The 17,887-nt window shown below is 40.6% G+C and overlaps 1 protein-coding gene across 7 annotated transcripts in view; it reads left to right on the plus strand.

The window, feature by feature from the left end:
- The window catches only part of Svil (supervillin), a 211,603-nt gene that overhangs the window by 149,104 nt on the left and 44,612 nt on the right, over positions 1-17,887 (plus strand). For 4 of the 7 annotated variants that reach the window (XM_042686004.1, XM_042686008.1, XM_042686006.1 and 1 more), the window contains exons 9-14: positions 2,068-2,102; positions 2,691-2,752; positions 3,424-3,563; positions 7,365-7,608; positions 7,985-8,561; positions 9,219-9,429. In XM_042686004.1, the coding sequence (XP_042541938.1) occupies positions 2,068-2,102; positions 2,691-2,752; positions 3,424-3,563; positions 7,365-7,608; positions 7,985-8,561; positions 9,219-9,429 (1,269 nt within the window). Of the gene's footprint in view, positions 1-49; positions 920-1,277; positions 1,449-2,067; positions 2,103-2,690; positions 2,753-3,423; positions 3,564-7,364; positions 7,609-7,984; positions 8,562-9,218; positions 9,430-17,887 lie in introns of all 7 variants that reach the window. The other 3 variants (XM_042686007.1, XM_042686009.1, XM_042686010.1) reach the window with 2 other exon arrangements.

The following is a 17,887-nucleotide window of genomic DNA, read 5'->3' on the forward strand; positions in this document are numbered from 1 at the left end:
TTCAGCAGGGACTGCACTTTGCAACTTAAACCCTTTTTCTTTCTTCAAGAGTTAAAGTTAGAGAAAAATTGGTGAAAGAGGAGAGTGCTCGCAGCAGCCCCGAACTCGCCTCCGAGCCATTAACTCAGAGGAGACATCAACCAGTGCCAGTCCATTATCTGTCCTTTCAGTCAGAGAATTCCGCCTTTGACAGGGTCATGAGCAAAGCAGTGAGCTCTGGGCAACAGCTTAGCCGTGGTTGTGTCCAGCCAGAAAATCCCATCCACACTGTCAAGTTGGTAACTACAGAAACCCCAGAACATGTGTCTGAAAGCAGCTGGGTGGGATCAGCCACTTTGGATGTCATAAATCCTCCCACATTGAAGATTCTAGAAGGTGAGCCAAGGGATGTTCCAGCCCTCCATATTTGTGAGTCAAAAGCAGAAGATGCGCCCTTCTCTGAAGCACCTGAGAAGAGCCATAAAACAATCGTTACCTTAAAGGATGGAATTGGAATGAGCTTCCAAGATTCCCCTCACAACGAAAACTTAGGTAAGCTCGTCGTTAGCACTGTCACCTTAGAGCATCACAAGGAACCACAAGCTCAGCACGAGCCTGCTGAGAAAACAAGCCGGAGTGAGATGGTTCTGTATGTTCAGAGTGAGCCTGTATCTCAAGATGCCACGTTGACCCATCACCCAAAGAAAGCCTCTCCAAGGAAGCACAAGGTCCTTACCCGCTCGCTGTCTGATTACATGGGTCCCCCTCAGCTCCAGGCTTTAAGACAGAAGGACCCAGCCTCAAAGCGAGAGCTGGAGCTACCGACCTCCAAGGCTTCAGGCACCTGTGCAGAAGCAGCCGTGCTGGACACAAAAGTCTCTGTTGCCCAGCTCCGAAATGCATTTCTGGAGTCTGCCAGAGCCAGCAAGAAACCTGAACTGTAGGTGATGTTTCCAACCTCTTCCTGGTGTGTCCCTTGCACGTCTTTGGCAGAATGGTTTTCTACTCAACTCATGTTGTGTGGTGCACTGAAGCCTTAGCTTAGCTCACAAATGTGTGAAGGGCTGACTATAAGGAAATGGCTCACCAACTACCATTTGGCTTGTGCCTACTAATGGAAAAGTAGAGGAGTAAGTGGGTCTGCGGAATGTTCCACCTCCGTGTGTGCATGATAGAGGGATGCAGAGAGATCTATCACTTGTGCCTTGACCCACTGAGACGCATAAACCTTTGCTTTCTTCTCTTTCTCTATCTTTCCACTTCCTTACTGCACATTCTCCATCTTCTGATTCTAAAAGCCAATCACGGGTTGAGAGATCAACTGAAGGCGTTAACTTGTCTACCAGTATGGAACAGGAGAGAGGGTCCCGGAAACCAAGACGCTATTTTTCTCCTGGTGAAAGTAGAAAAACTTCCGAGAGATTTAGAACTCAACCTATAACCTCAGCAGAACGAAAGGAATCAGATCGGTAGGCATGCATACATGTAGTTCTGTGGTCTAGGAACATAAAAGAGACGGAAGGATTCTTACCACCCTAACAATCATATGGGAAATTGATGATTCCAAACTTCTTCCACTAATCTCAAAAGGATGTTTATTGGGCTTATTTAAGTGTATTTTCAAAGAAGGTAGACTTTTCCAACAGTATGGTTTTAAATTGTACTCACTTGTCAACTATAATTTTGTTTTTATAGGTTCTTAATGTTCTTATTAAGCTGGAATCTGTATGAAATATCTTTCAGATTTTCCATGTATTTTATATTCATATAATGAATGGCCACTTGTGGTATTCAAGTTTTTATATATTACCATGCTACTCATAGAAATGTTAAGGTTCATCAAAACAGTTTCTCATCAGCTCTGTGTAATAACTCATCCTGACTTTTTCCACGGGGTGTGCACGTGACTAGGATTGTATCTTCACTCATCCCACAGTGTTCATTAACAACTCTATGTGGTATTCACACCAAGGTGATACACTCTGAGAGAGAACCATTGCAGCTTGGATGTTGTTTTCAATGGGATGTTTCTTTGTGGCTCTTCTTCCCAGCACTAACTTTTATTACTATCTGCTAATGTCTTTCTAGGTATACATCAAGTTCAGAAATGCCAACTGTAGAGGGCAAGTATCTGCTTTCCTTTTTCTTCTCTTTTATCCATCTTGATTTTGTTTAAATAATGAGAGGTTTAGCTTTGTAAGATTGTAGAGCCTATAAATCTCTTTTCCTCAAGCTTCCTTTCTGTAAATATAATAAAACCTTGTTAAAATTTTCATCTGAGCTTTCCTTATAGTTATAGAAGCTAACAGACTCTTTAAGTGAACAATAGCCAATCAACCAAAAAAAAGTGAACAAAATGAACCAAAAAAAAAAAAAAATGAACCAAAAACCAACAGGTTTTTCTTGCTGTCCTTCAACAGTAAGAACAGTTCCTTTTGAACAGTCTATTCTTAAAGTCATCATTAGCCAAATATTGTAGCACAAAATCACCAACTAGAATGGCACAGTATGATTTAGCTTCATTTGAATTGTGGTGGGAATTAGTACCTTTTCATTGAACAGAAAAAAGAAAAAACAGAAAATACTCCCCCTTAATCATTTCAGTTCACCTATTCTTACATATGAGGGCTTCCCAGGTAAATCTGGGAAAGCATCTCAGAAATATTAAACTTTCTAATGATGTTTCATTTTTATTTCATGGATTCTTACAGACGAAGAAAAGGTAGATGAACGAGCCAAGCTAAGTGTTGCTGCCAAGAGGCTGCTTTTCAGGGTAAGAAGTGCGAACAGGCTTGTTAGAAAGAATAACACCAAAGCAGAAAGACTGATCCCTGAGGCTCTGGTATTTTCCCATACTTCTAGGAGCTCCAAGATGCTCTCACCTGAGTTAGTCAGTATTCTCTAACATAAAAAAGTACCTGAGGTAGTCAATTTACAGAGAAGAAAAGTTTAAGAGGTGCCAGTCTTTGACCAGTTGGACCTCTTGCTTTGGACCCATGACCAGGCAGTACATCATGGCAGGAGCACAAGTCAGAAGAAGCTGTTTACCTCACAGTGGCCAGGAATAAAAGAGAAAGAAGAGGCAGAAATCCCCCAGGCCCTTTTGAGGCCACACCTCCAGTGACCTGGAGACTTCCCACTAAGGCCAACCTCTTAAAGGTTTCATTCCCTCTCAATAATACCAAGTGAAGGACCAAGCTTTGGCTTTATACATGAGCCTTGGGGAGCAGGGGTGCTCACTGGAAATCCAGACTATAGCACTGACTCTGTTTTGACTAACCACCCAACTGCCCAGCCTGGAAGCGTTCAATTCTGATCATGATCAGTCAAGTCAGGATCACTGGTGTCCCCTCCTGTGAGTCCTATGGAAGAACAAAGATATTTTTGCTGCCCCAAATTTCTTTCCTTTGATTTGTGAAGATTCCACAATGTTTCCCATGTTAGGAAATGGAGAAATCATTTGACGAACAAAGTGTTCCAAGGAGACACTCGAGAAACTCGGCCGTGGAGCAAAGACTACGGCGGCTCCAGGACAGATCACACACCCAGCCCATCACCACTGAGGAAGTGGTCATTGCAGCCACGTGAGTCTGCGCTGGGCTTTCCTGGCCCTACCAGTAATGGCTTCCTTCTGAAAAGGGATTTAGAGAGTTGTGAGTGAAAAGGAAGTGATAGCGAGATGCTTTGTCTTGATGCCATGGAGAGGTTGATGTTCCCAGATTTTCTCTAGTGCCATCTTTGTAATGGGATGTGTTCCCTGTCATAGTTCCTGAGAAACATCTAATGATATTGGTTCATTGTTTATTTTCCTCGTGCATTCTGTTTGGGTTTTCTTTTTATCTTGTTACTTCTTTTTTTCCTCCCCTGGGGGTTGGGGGGTACTGGGATGGGTACTGGGAATTGATCTCTGGGCCTCTCGCTTGCCAGGTAAGTGCTGTACCACTTGAGCCATACCCCTAGTCCTTGTGTTTTTAATTTGTTTTGCAAAGAGGATCTCGTGCTAACTTTCCCTAGGCTGGCCTCCTCAGACCAATCCTCTGGTCTCCTCCTCCCAAGGAGCTGGGATTGTACATAAGCATCACCACATCTGGCTGTGTTTTATCTCTTTTGTGATGAAAAGCGTAAAGCATGAAAGTAGATGACGCAAAGTGAACCCTCAGCTTCAGAATTTGCCAATTCCTGGCTAGTATTTCTTCATCTTTATCCTCACCTATTCCCCCTTTCCTCCTGCACAATTTTTAAGCAAACCCTAGACTTCGCACCTATAAATAGTTTAGGATATAGTTCTAAGAGACAAAAAGGTTCATTTTGTTTATAGATAATCACCAAAAATGTTTTTAAAAGTAATTGACAATTGAGTAACTTTCCAAACTATACAGGACATCCATTTGGACCACTATATTCTGGTATGTTCAGCCTTTTTCAAAGTAATTTTCAAAGGTGATTGCTTGGGCCAAGCAAAACTGTGTATTTTAAAGTTATTTATTTATTTAATGAACTTATGTTTGCTAGGCAGGTGCTTTACCACTTGAGGCACGCCCCAGCTCTTCTTTCTTTGGTTATTTTTTTGAAGAGATTGTCACTTTTTGTCTGTGCCAGCTAGTTCCAGAGTTTTCTTATTTATGCTTCCCAAGTACCTAGGATGACAAGTGTGAACCACAATGCCTTTTTTTTTTATTGGTTGAGATGGCATCTCAAACTTTTTTCCTGGGCTAGCCTTAGTAGCTAGTATTACAGAGATAAGCCACCACCCTGGAAAGAAATAATGATTGTTTTAGAAAAGTAGATTGAGGGCAGGAGATATGGCTCAAGTGGTAGATCACCTGCCTAACAAATACAAAGTGCAAACATCTAGTACCACCAAAAAATACACATTTGAAAGCATGGGCACACCCATTTGCTGATACCTAACATGCTTTTTAATATTATTTTTAAAATTAGGGTGTTTATTTGAAAGATGAATCTTTTTTGAGCCCCACTCTTAAGGCTATTCCATTTACTCTGAGCAGCTTCTATCTCTGATTTCCTAAGCTGGTAATTGCTTTCAAAGTTTGTGTGTAGGTTGTTGTGGGTTTTTTTGTTTTTGTTTTTTGTTTTTCTTGCCCTCAACTTAGTTAAGAAACATTTTTGGTAAAATATTTGATTTAACATTTCTGAATTTCAAACTATGCTTTCTTTAATGCTTCTTTTCTTCTCTCCTGTGGATGCTCACTTCCCTCCCCACATCTTTTCCTTGGCAATTGCTTTTAAAGTGAGCCTACCCCTGCATCGTGTTCTGGGGTCACCCACCCTGGAATGGCGAGACTTCCTAGTCCCACTGTAGCTAAGAATGCTGTACAGCCTCCCAGGTACTGGACATAATAGCTGCATGCCATACCCAGTGCCACTCCACTGGGCTACATATTGCTGTGAAAAACTTGAATGCCTTCTCTTTGTCTGACAAACAAGTCAGTGTGGTGTTCTGAAACATGGCATTTTGTTTTGTGGTAGTACAAGTTTCTGATCATTTTGTGTCTGCCTGCATGAGAAAAATTGTCCATCTGCTTACATTATGTGTTAGGAGCAGTGACACTAACTTACTTACCCATTCGTTTTGGTTCTGTTTTCCATCATACCAGTCATCCCTCAAACATTTCATTTTTCATCTTTATAACACTAGCACTTCAAGACTAATCGGAAAATTGAACCTTAATGTGTACACTGGAATTCTGATAAGAGTCGGTTATATATTAAACACATGTGGACACAAATACATATTTAAAACAATTCTGTTTCTAATTCAGAGCCACATAATGCTGTTCTATTTTGGGCCTGATTGTTGATATTTTGCTGTTAGGTTTTTAATTGTACTGCTTTGATATTATGTCTTTAGAGCATGTAAATATTTCTTTGTTTGGCTGTTATGGGCCAAAACATGAAGGCTAAAAATAAGATTCAAAGATATTAAATAACAATTCCTGAGTAACTGGTATAATCCAGAAGTAGAAATGGTTGAGGAAATAAATAATTGGGAAAATGAGACTGCAGAAGTGTCCCAAGTTCCCGAGGTCTTCATTGTGCTGGTTATAACCTATGCTCAAAAAGGCTCTGAGCTCTGGGACAGCCTGGGAATCAGTGGATTTTTTTTCCTGGTCCTGGAGCTTGAACTCAGGGCCGTCTCGCTCTCCCTTAGCTTTTTTTTTTTCCAAAGTTGGTACTCTACCAGTAGAGCCACAGCTCCATTTTTTTGTTTTTTTGCTGGTTAATTGGAGATAAGATAAATCTCGCAGACTTTTCTGCCCAGACTGACTTTGAACCAAGATCCTCAGATCTCAGCCTCCTGATTAGCTAGGATTACAGACGTGTAACCATCAGAGCCCAGCTAAATCAATGATTAATCAGAGTAAAGGCAGAATATACTTCTTTTTAGACTATATAATGAGATTTCTATGGCAGAATGAATTTTGTTGGAGACTTTTCAAGATTCACATTGACCACATAAACTAAAAGCCTTCCTTCTCTTCTGACTGGAAATTGGAAGGATTTATTATTCACTAGTACTACCCAAGGCCTTGAGCATGCTATGCAAGCCTCCTATCACTGAGCTACATCCCCAGCCATAGTAGGAGCGATTTATATTCACTTAAAACTTTGACCACTTTTCAAAGGTACTGGGATTTAGAGTTAAGTACCTTTTAAAAACTGATAGAGAGAAAATGCTATACTGAAGAAATGAAATGAAAATTATACCATTTAGGGCTGGGAAGGTGGCTCAGTGGTAGAGTGCTTGCCTTGCATGCATGAGGCCCTGGGTTCAATTCCTCAGCTGCACATAAGCAGAAAAATCCAGAAGTGGAGTAGTGGCTCAAGTGGTAGAGTGCTAGCCTTGAGCTGAAAAGCTGAGGGACAGCGCCCAGGCCCAGAGTTCAGCCCCTGTGATTGACCAAAAAAAAAATTATATTTTGAAAGTAAAAATGGAAAGCTTGTGTTGCAGATTATGTGCTTGATCAATGACTATATTTTTTTCTAAATATTTAAAATAGATCACCCCCGCAGCACATCTTAGAGAATGTCCAACTATGGCCTAGGCAGTACCTTTGGCTTCCTGAAGACATTCATTATGATCTCCAAGTTGACTTTGGTTCCTTAATTAGGAAATTTCTTTTTAGAAAAAATACTCCGATTTTTTAAAAATTCATTTCTAAGATCAGCAATGCTAGTATCCCAAGCTCACTGTTTGCTTTCTTATTCACACTAAGTAACTGCTTACCTTGTCTTAAGATTAAGTAGGGAAAAGTAAGCCTTTTGCAAAATTAAGGGAAATATGTAATGTTAGTGGTCGGTTTTTAGTCTGTAACGGTGTCGCTGACTTCTTTTTTTTTTTTCCCTGTTCTTTTCTTTTTCAGATTACAGGCATCTGCTCACCAAAAGGCTTTAGCCAAGGAACAGGCAAATGAGGGCAAAGATTTTACTGAACCAGGAGAACCTGATTCCTCCACGCTGAGTTTAGTAGAGAAGTTGGCCTTGTTTAACAAATTGTCCCAGCCTGTCTCAAAAGCCATTTCTACCCGAAAGAGAATAGACATGAAGCAGAGAAGAATGAATGCTCGCTACCAAACTCAGCCAGTCACCCTCGGAGAGGTGGAGCAGGCAAGTACCCTGTCATCTTATTCTAGTTGTGTGCTTGTTCTTAAAATAACAGCAGCACCGTGTTGCTGTCAGATTTGAGACCTAATTATGGGTTACTTACTAACGGGTAATTTAGAAATCATTCCATCCCTTAGAATAACCAGGCCAGGTATGCTTCTCTTTGTTTTCTTAATTTGGTTATACAATCACCTGGACTGAGTCTGCTTTGGAGAGAAAAGATCATAGGTACAACCTGCAACCCCCTCTCCCCCGAAAGTCTGGTTGGCAATTTATTATAGAACCAAGTATAGACAAGTCTAGACCAAATCCCAGCACCAGGACGTTTACATATCACGTTTTTCCATCTGTTTTTACTTTACCACCTGTGTCCTCCCAGGTACAAAGTGGGAAACTCATCTCTTTTACCCCCACTGTGAACACATCTGTGTCAACCATGGCCTCTGCAGTCACCCCTACATATGCCGGGGAGCTCCGGACAAAGCCATCAGCTGACAACAATGCAAGTGCCACCGAGGGTAAATTGCCCTCTTCCGTGGAAAATTCAGACTCTCCAGTTAGAAGCATTCTGAAATCACCAGCTTGGCAGTCTTTGGGAGAAAACAGTGGGAGCAGAGGAATGCTGAGAGAATTTGGAGAATCAGAAAACAAGAGTTTTTTGACATCTGCAGAAAGTAATATAAAAACATACGAGTCCTTTGAGGAAGTGGAAGCCTCCTACCCTGGCCCCAGTAGGGTGAGGGAAGCAGACAGCCAGAGGGAACAGAAATGTGCTCTACCAAGGAAAGAAAGCCTGGAACTAGCTAGTACTCCTGTCACCCACCTTGGCGATGAACCAAAGAAATTTTCCACAGCTAAAATCAGCACCCAGGGTAACTTGGATGTGAAGGACAGGCCACCCTTTGAAGAGAAGGTAGATGAGGAGAGCATCACCAAAAGGAGATTTTCACTCAAAGGTAAATTATAACTTTACCTATGTATTCCAAAACAATAGGGATTTAGTTCCTACTTGATTTATTGCATGTTACTGTGCTTCCTTAAACACTTTTCTTTTTAAAAATAAATTATTATTGCTGTTGTTAAGTAGTTGTAAAAAGGGGTTACAATTCCATCAGGAAGGTTATGAGTACATTGCTTCTTGGTCAAAGTCACCCTTCCTTTGTTCTCCCCAATTTTCTCCCTCTGGTCCTGTTTAAATACTTTGATAAGGGTTTTAAGTGACTTTAATTCACACAATAGCTTTCTCAGATACTTAACTCTGTTAGCACCTCTTGTAAGTTAATGGCCTAAAGATTCCAGCATGGGCTAGGCACAGGGAATAAGGACTTGAACCAGTCTGATTTCTCTCTACATGCCTGCTTTCCAGTAGTAAGCTTTTCTAATAGAAATCTACTCCTCTTTCTGTGGTTTGTTGTGGAGCAATCCCCTAAAAAGTCTAGTTTTCTCTGATGCCCCAGGCTTGCGTAAATCCAGGTGGCCTGGGTGACCTGACCCGTGTCCACAGGTTACACTTCAGTGGCAAACTTTGGATGTGTGTGTATGTGTGTATGTGTATATCAGATGATGATGACCATGATCATGATAATGGTGATTATCACTTTTTCTTCCCCTAGTAGCTGAATGCGAAGAACTGGCTTCTGAGCAGCTAGGGACAACTGAGGGGAAGACTTCAGGCACAGGGGCCTGGAAGCAGCAAGATCCTTCAGAAACACTACAGAAATATTACAAGAGTCCGTGTGCGATGTTTGCTACCGGAGAGATCAAAGCACCTATCGGAGAGGTCATACTTGATTCCTCTAGTAAAACCATGTCAATTAAAGAGAGGTAAGAAGAGATAATGACTGGGAAGTAATTGTGCATTCATTACATTGCATTTCATCTAAGGAGATGAAATCATAGTTTGGACAGATGCTGTGATAGGATGATTCTGGGATGTTCAAGTTTTTGATCATGAACTGCAGTTGTCTCACACCTGGTTGAGTAATGCTAGGACCAGACCCAGAGGAGGAAACAAACCGAAAAGCATCATTAAGTTGGGATGGTGGGTCAAGTCTCTAATCTCAATACTAAGAGGCAGAGATAAGAGGCAGGAGGATCACTAGTTCTGGCCTGAGCTGAGTTCCTGTCCAAAAAAGAAAAAAGGATTCATTGTTTATTGTCTTCATCTTTTATCTTTCTTTCCCCATTTCTAATCTTTCCTTCTTCTCTTTCTATCTTTTTCTCTTTCTTTCTTTCTTTTCTTCCTTCCTTTCTTCCTTCCTTCCTTCCTTCCTGTCTCTCCCTTCCCTTCCCTCCCTTCCTTCCTTCCTTCCTTCCTTCCTTCCTTCCTTCCTTTCTTTCTTTCTTTCTTTCTTTCTTTCTTTCTTTCTTTCTTTCTTTCTTTCTTTCTTTCTTTCTTTCTTTCTTTCTTTCTTTCCTTTCTCTCTTTCCCTTCCTCTTCCTCTTCTTTCTTTATATTTTGTGCCAGTTGTAGGGCTTAAACTCAGGCCCTAGGCTCTGACCTTCAGCGTTTTTGCTCAAGGCTAGCACTTTACCACTTACCACAGGTCCACTTCTGGCGTTGGGAGGTTAATTGGAAATGAGAGTCTCACAGATTTTTCTATCTGGGCTAGCTTCAAACCACAATCACAAATCTCAGCCTCCTGAGTAGCTAGGATTACACATGTGAGCTATGGACAACTGGCCCCTGTTTCTTATTTTTCACTAAATCTAGTGAATCACTTTATCTAGTGATGAGAGGTGAGAACTTAATTTTTCTTTTCAGAGACACATGGTTCAAATTGAGTACACAAGCTATTTGTGTGTGGCTGTGTCAAATAAATATAGAAGTTGAAGACCAATTCATATATACGATTGCATCTCTGGGATTAGAATCTTAAATTCAGTTTATTTTACAGAAAGTGGGCTGGGTGACTTCTGAAGAGCATGTAGAAATTCTCCTTCCTTCCTTCCATTCTTTCCTTCTCTCACTTTCTCTTTCCTTTTTCTTTTTCTCTTCTTCATTCTTTCTGTCTTGCTCTTCCTTCCTTCCGTCCTCTCTTTTTTCTTTCTTTCTTTTCTTTTCCTCCCTCCCTCCTTCCCTCCCTCCCTCCCTCCCTTCCTTCCTTCCTTCCTTCCTTCCTTCCTTCCTTCCTTCCTTCCTTCCTTCCTTCTAACTTTGCTCATGCTACGAAAGCCCTCTCCACAGAACTACACAATTTTATATCAGATAATAGCATGAATGCTTATATTTGAGTATCAAATAACACTATAGTCTTGTTTCATTGAAAGAATGACACAGGACTGAGAGATTCTCTTTAAGAGGGTAGATACAGACACTAGCAACTCATTATTTTCAGGATGTTGTATTCCTTGTTGATCTTTAGCCACAGTTAAGTAAAGCTGCCAACAATGCCATAGTAATAAGAAGGAATGAAAGTCACTTCAACTCACAGATATAATGATCAGAACTGTTGGCACTGTGTGTTCCTAAAGGTCTTCCAGCATGGACCCCTGGCACCTTCTACCAAGCAGATGGTCTCTTCTTTTGTCAAGCACTGGATACTCTTGATTTTTCTAGATACCTTTCAAGTTACTAAAGACTGTATGTCAAATCACAACGAAAATTCTATTTTTCAAGCCAAACTTTTGAACATTATTCATAAGATACTCAATAGCCATTTTTTTCACTTACAAATTAATGAGTCATGGCTAATTTTCTTTGTTTGCAATGCACAATAAATGAGACCTCCCAGGCTGAGGGTAGTGGGGGAAGGGAAAAGGGCTGAATCAAATAGGAAAAGTAGAATCTTGAATCAAGGAAACAAGTCTGGTATGTCCTGGCACCAGGATCTTCTCTACCAGGCTTTATCCCAGAGACGCAAGTATTGATATCAGGTAAATAGCATTTATCTGAGTTCAAATGTTTTATATTTCAAGAAATTTTCCTGAGTTAAAATTCCAGTGGGACATATTAATGTCACAAGTCTTGTGTGTGTGTGTGTGTGTGTGTGTGTGTGTGTGTGTGTTCTGGAGCTTGAACTCAGTGCTTGTGTTCTTACTCAGCTTGAGTGCTCAGTGTTGGCATTCTACCACTTGAGTTACACCTCCAACCCAACAGGCACCAAGTAAATACAATTAAAAACAAAAGGTATATTAATGAACTTCAACCTATCTAAGCTAAGTTTTTAGTGTTGTTTAGCTCTATCTGAAATTCATGAGCTGCCTATATATTTTTGAAATGAGAGAAAATTCTAAAGGGAACAAACAGAGACACATGATTTGCCTATCCCATATTTGACCCAACCCCAACTATTAAGAGCTTGAAAAACTTGTTCTAACCGAGCTGGGCTCCAGGGCCCAAATTCCTGCTGCAGAGTGTGGGCTGTGACAGTAGACCTTTTCCCCCAGCAGCCTGCTTAGCACATGTTGTTTTGGCCCCAGGCCAGTCCATGGGGTTAATAGGCTAAGGCATTGCCACTCATAGCCTCAGACTAAGCAGATGCCAGCTTCTCAGCATCACAAATAGCACTTGGACTTGGCAGATGTTAAAAGCACTGACAGTTGTTGGCTTTGCATGGAGGAATTTGCCATGTGTCAGCCCAGACCTTTCCACTGTCCAGTGCAAGGCTGCCTGTGGTGAGCTGGAAGGCTGTGGCATTGAAGAAGAGAGCACATCTGGAAAGATCTTCTACTCTCCCAGCTTGTCAAATGCCAAGTGGGAAATCTAAAGGGACATGACTAATATATTTGAGTTGTACTGCATGTTCCTTTGAAGTTATTTATGGATTTTTTTTGCATGTGTGCTGGTACTGGGGCTTGAACTTAGGGCCTGGGTACTATCCCTTAGCTTTTTCACGCATAGCTGGCACTCTACCACTTGGACCACAGCTCTATTTCTGGGTGTTTGGTGGTTAATTGTATTTAAGAGCCTCAGAGACTTTCCTGTCCAGGCTTCAAACCAAGATCCCCAGATCTCAGCCTCCTGAGTAGCTGCTAGGATTATTGATCAGTTGTACTCAGAGGCTGAGTGTGAGCACAAGTACCCTGTGGGCATAATGGAAGTTGTGTCTCCCCCATTGGCTTGTCCCTCTGTGGTCTTCAAAAGACTCCAGTGACAATACTGCCAGCAGCACATCTAGATGAATGGAAGAAGGCTTCCAAAGCCATCCTGAGAAAGCAGGATAAGAAAGCCAGAAGTTTCTTGAAAGAGGAAGGCTTAGCTGTGCCAGGTTGCTCACACCTGTAATCCTAGATACTCAGAAGGCTGAGATTGTGATCTAAGAATCACAGTTCTTAGCCAACCAGGGCTGGTGTGGTATGCACATCAGTACTGGGACTTGAACTCAGGGCTTCAAGCTCCTGTTTGGCCTTTTCTTTCAAGACTCATGTTCTATCACTGGAGCCATAGAGCCACTTCTGGATTTTTGCTGGTTAATAAGAGATAAGCAACTAATGGACTTTTCTGCCCTGGCTGACTTCCAACTGCAATCTTCAGATCTCACCCACCTAAGTAGCTAGAATTACAGGTGTGAGCTTCCTGCTAAGCCTCTGATTTCTTGAGACCTTCATTCTGAAAAGCACCTCAGTAACTGTGGCTCTGTATTTTTAATAACCCCAACTCCTGCTATTGCCTCCTTACTAGTTAGGATTACAAGCATACACTACCATACCCCAAAGAATTACATAATTTAGGACTAAAGGGGATCTTGGTCTGTGTGTACCTGCTTGGTTAGATAAGGCAGCTTTATGCCAGTTTATAGAATGGGCACGAGATCTGCTGCCACATATCGAAAGAGAAAGGAGTTTGGGAAGCTTTCAAAGTTCAAATCTCCTGCCTCCTTTAGGGAGTCCTTTTCTTCATGCCTTACTTTCTGTTATTTGATAGAATAAATAGCATGTTTAAGTTATATATACATTTGTTTTTGTGTTGTTTATTTGACAACGTTGGTGTTTGAACTCAGGGACTTGGGCTTGCTAGGGAGGCATTTTACCACTTGAGCCATACCTGCACCCCTTTTTGCCCTAGTTTTTTTTGAAATGGGGTCTCATTTTTTGGCTTTGACCACCCTATTTGCTCTTCCACTTATATCTGGGATGATGTATGTGTACCAGCCTTCCCATATTTTCTTTCTGTTAAAAAAGAGTCTTAAACTTCTTGCATTGGATCATTTCAAATCATGCTCCACCTGAGCTCATGCTCCTGAGTAGCTAGAATTACAGATATGAGCCATTGTACCTGGCTCATAATTTATTTTCTTATTTGCCTAACAAAACTTTTATCACATGGCATCAAGGATGTAGCTCAGGCAAAGCCCTGGGTTCCATCCACAGAGCCACCAAAAATAAGAACTTTTATCACAGTATCACTTTATCACCCAGCCTCCATTACAAACATTGACTGGAATTAAGAAACTTAGCAGATGAGCCATTAGATAACCTCTGTTACTGGAATGGAGAAGAAAATAGTCAGCAACAAATGGGATTGCGTGAAACTGTAGAGCTTCTGCATGGCAAAGGACATAGCTAGCAAGATCAATAGAAAGCCCACGGATTGGGAGATCTTCACTAGCCACACAACGGACAAGGATCTCATATCTAAAATATACTTGGAACTCAAAAAATTAAATTCCCCAACAGCAAATCCTCAGAGAAGCAACTGCCCAATTAACAAATGGGCTAAAGACTTAAAGAGAGACTTCTCTGAAGAGGAAATAAAAATGGCCAATAAACATATGAAGAAATGCTCAACTTCTCTAGCCATAAAAGAAATGCAAATCAAAACAGCATTGAGAATTCCACATCACCCCAGTTAGAATGGCTATAATCAAGAACTCTAATAACAACAGATGCTGGAGGGGATGTGGACAGAAGGGGACCTTACTGCATTGTTGGTGGAAGTGTAAACTTGTTCAACAACTTTGGAAAGCAGTATGAAGGTTCCTCAAAAGACTCCACCTAGATCTAGCTCCCCTATGACCCAACAATCCCACTTTTGGGCATTTACCCAAATAATCACAAACAAGGCCATACCAAAGCTACTAGCACAACTATGTTTATCACAGCATTATTCACCATAGCTAAGATATAGAACCAACCCTGATGTCCCTCAGTAGATGAATGGATCAAGAAAATGTGGTATATAAACACAATGGAATTCTATGCCTCCATCAGAAAGAATGACATTGCCCCATTTGTTAGGAAATGGAAAGACTTGGAAAAAATTATATTAAGTGAAGTAAGCCAGGCCCAAAGAACCATAGGTCCCATTGTTTCCCTTATCTGTAATAACTAGTATATGTCTAGAACAAGCAGAAAAGGTCAAAATCTATGTACATATGTCCATATAAACTTAGGCTAAGCAAAATGAACCCCAAGATAGGGACACAAGAGATTTTATCTTTCTTGCTGTTGTTTTTAATGTATTTATAATATACTATGCGATTTTTTTGTTTCTTTTGTATGATCTTTCCACATGGTATAACCCCTGTTTTCACTGTATTTGATTCTGGTGTTCTGCATCTTGTATATATGTTTTTCTAATTTGGGGAGGGGAAAGGAAATAACAAAATGCTGAAATAAGATTACAAGATGACCCATTGTAACAACAAGATGTACAAGACACTATGTTGAGAATGAACTTTACAACGTGGGGAGCGGAGGAGGAGTTGGGGAGGGAAGATTGGTAGGGGAAAAGCAAAGGAGGGGGTAACAATGCTCTATAGGAAATGTACTCATTACCTTGCTCATGTAATTGTAACCCCTCTGTACTGTATCTTTACAATTAAAGTGTGTGTGTATACACACACACACACACACACACATATATAATAGGGAGCTAGAACTGTTGAAACACCTAACAGTGCAGCCCTGCGTCTACATACTGTATTAAGATGGAAAGATGTTGCAGAGGACTGCAGGATGGGGCAGAATGATCTGTTTGTTTCTCTACTCTTTAAATTATTTTAGCATAGACTACTGTGTATGTGAGTCTACTGACCATCACCTCTTTACTTTTTACCTTTCCCATGCTTGTCTAACTTACACAACTCAAATTTCTTCATCCATTATAATACATACAGGAAACTAAAATAGCCTCAAGTTCATGAAAGTAGCTTTCCAGAAACTCCAGTAGCCAAGCAGCTCAACATCAAGTTACACAAAGGTTGTACTAAAGTAGGTTTGATAGCCATCTCTTTTCATTAGATTCTTTTTTTATATATATCTTTTCCCCTGAGGAAAGCTGAAGTAATAGTTCTTAATGGGTTTATTGGAAAGGTTTTTTTTGGGGGGGGGTTGTTTTGTTTTGTTTTGTTGTCAGTCATGGGGCTTGAACTCTGGGCCTGGGCACTGTCCCTGAACTCTTCAACTCAAAGCTAGCGCTCTACCACTTGAGCCACAGCACAACTTCGGGTTTTCTAGTGGTTTATTGGCGATAAGAGCCTCACATACTTTCTTCCCCAGGCTGGCTTTGAACTGCAGTCCTCAGATCTCAGCCTCATGTGTAGCTAGGATTATAGACATGAGCCACCAGTGCCCAGCTGAAAACAGTGCCCAGCTGTATATATATATAATATATATACATATATTATATATGTGTTATATATAATATGTATATATTATATATTATTTATGTGTTAGATCAGGTTCATTTGGAGGAAAAGTACAGGATTTTGAATACAAGAAAAGAAAAAAAAAACATCATAATCCACCTTTAGCTTAAATGCATGATACTAAGATCTTTTCAATTTTTTACTGTTTTATATTTTATTTTTATTTTTGTACATATTTTTATTGTAAAGATACTGTGCAGAGGGGTTACAGTTACATGAGTAAGGTAATGAGTACATTTCCTATCGAGAATTGTTACCCCTCTTTTGTTTTTCCCCTACCATCCCTTCCCTCCTCACCTCCTCTACTCCCCCCCAGAAGTTGTAAAGTTTGTTCTCAATATAATGTCTTGTACATCTCATTGTTACAATGGGTCAACCTATATCCTTATTTCAGCATTTTGTTATTTCCTTTCCCCTCCCCAAATTAGAAATATATATATATACAAGATGCAGGACACCGGAATAAAATACAGTTTTAAACTCCTGGGCTGCAGTATTTACAAAAAACTGCTCGCAGCTTTCTCCATTTAATGTCATTTCATCAAGTGGCCAGCAGGGGTCACTAGAAGACATTTTTCTTTGGGGATGAGTTTTTTGTTTGGGGTTTTTTTATTGTAAAAATGTTTTACAGAAGGGTTACAGTTACATGAGTAGAGTAATGAGTACATTTCATAATGAACATTGTTACCTCCTCCTTTATTTTCCCCCTACCATCACTTCCCTCCCCACCTCCCCAACTCCTCCCCCCCCCCCCCACATTGTAAAGTTCATTTTCAATATAATGTCCTGTACATCTCGTTGTCACAATGGGTCAGGCTGAATCCTCATTTAAACATTCTGAAATGTCCTTTCCCCTCCACAAATTACAAAAATATATATACAAGGTGCAGAGCACCAGCATCAAATCCAGTGAAAACAGGGGTTATACCATGAGGGAAGAACATCCAATAGAAACATTTTGTAAGTACATTAAAAACACTAGCAAGAAAGAAAGAAAAAAAAAACCTCTTACGTCCCTGACTTGGGGTACATTTTGCTTAACATTATCTCATGGTCACATGTACATAGCCTTTGACCTACTCTGCTTGTCCTAGACATATAGTAGTTACTACAAACAAGGGAAACCATGGGACCTATGTTTCTTTGGGCCTGGCTTACTTCACTTCATATGATTTTTTTCCAAGTCTTTCCATTTCCTAACAAAAGACGCAATGTCATTTTTTCTGACTGAGGCATAGAATTCCATTGTGTTTATATACCACATTTTCTTGATCCATTCATCTACTGAGGGGCATCGGGGTTGGTTCCATATCTTAGCTATTGTAAATAATGCTGCGATAAACATGGTTGTGCTGGTAGCTACAGACTGGGAGAAGATCCTGACTAGACATACAACAGACAAGGGTCTCATATCTAAAATATACTTAGAACTCAAAAACTTAAATCCCCCAACAACAAATCCTCAAAGAAACGACTGCCCTATTAACAAATGGGCTAAAGACTTAAAGAAAGACTTCTCTGAAGAGGAAATAAGAAGGGCCAATAGACACATGAAGAAATGCTCAACTTCTCTAACATAAAAGAAATGCAAATCAAGACAACGCTGAGATTCGACCTCACCCCAGTTAGAATGGCTATAATCAAGAAATCTAATAACAACAGCTGCTGGAGGGGATGTGGCCAAAAGGGAA

The sequence above is a fragment of the Dipodomys spectabilis genome, unplaced genomic scaffold, assembly GCF_019054845.1.
Source record: "Dipodomys spectabilis isolate Male_0828 unplaced genomic scaffold, ASM1905484v1 ptg000096l, whole genome shotgun sequence".
NCBI classification, from domain to species: domain Eukaryota; kingdom Metazoa; phylum Chordata; class Mammalia; order Rodentia; family Heteromyidae; genus Dipodomys; species Dipodomys spectabilis.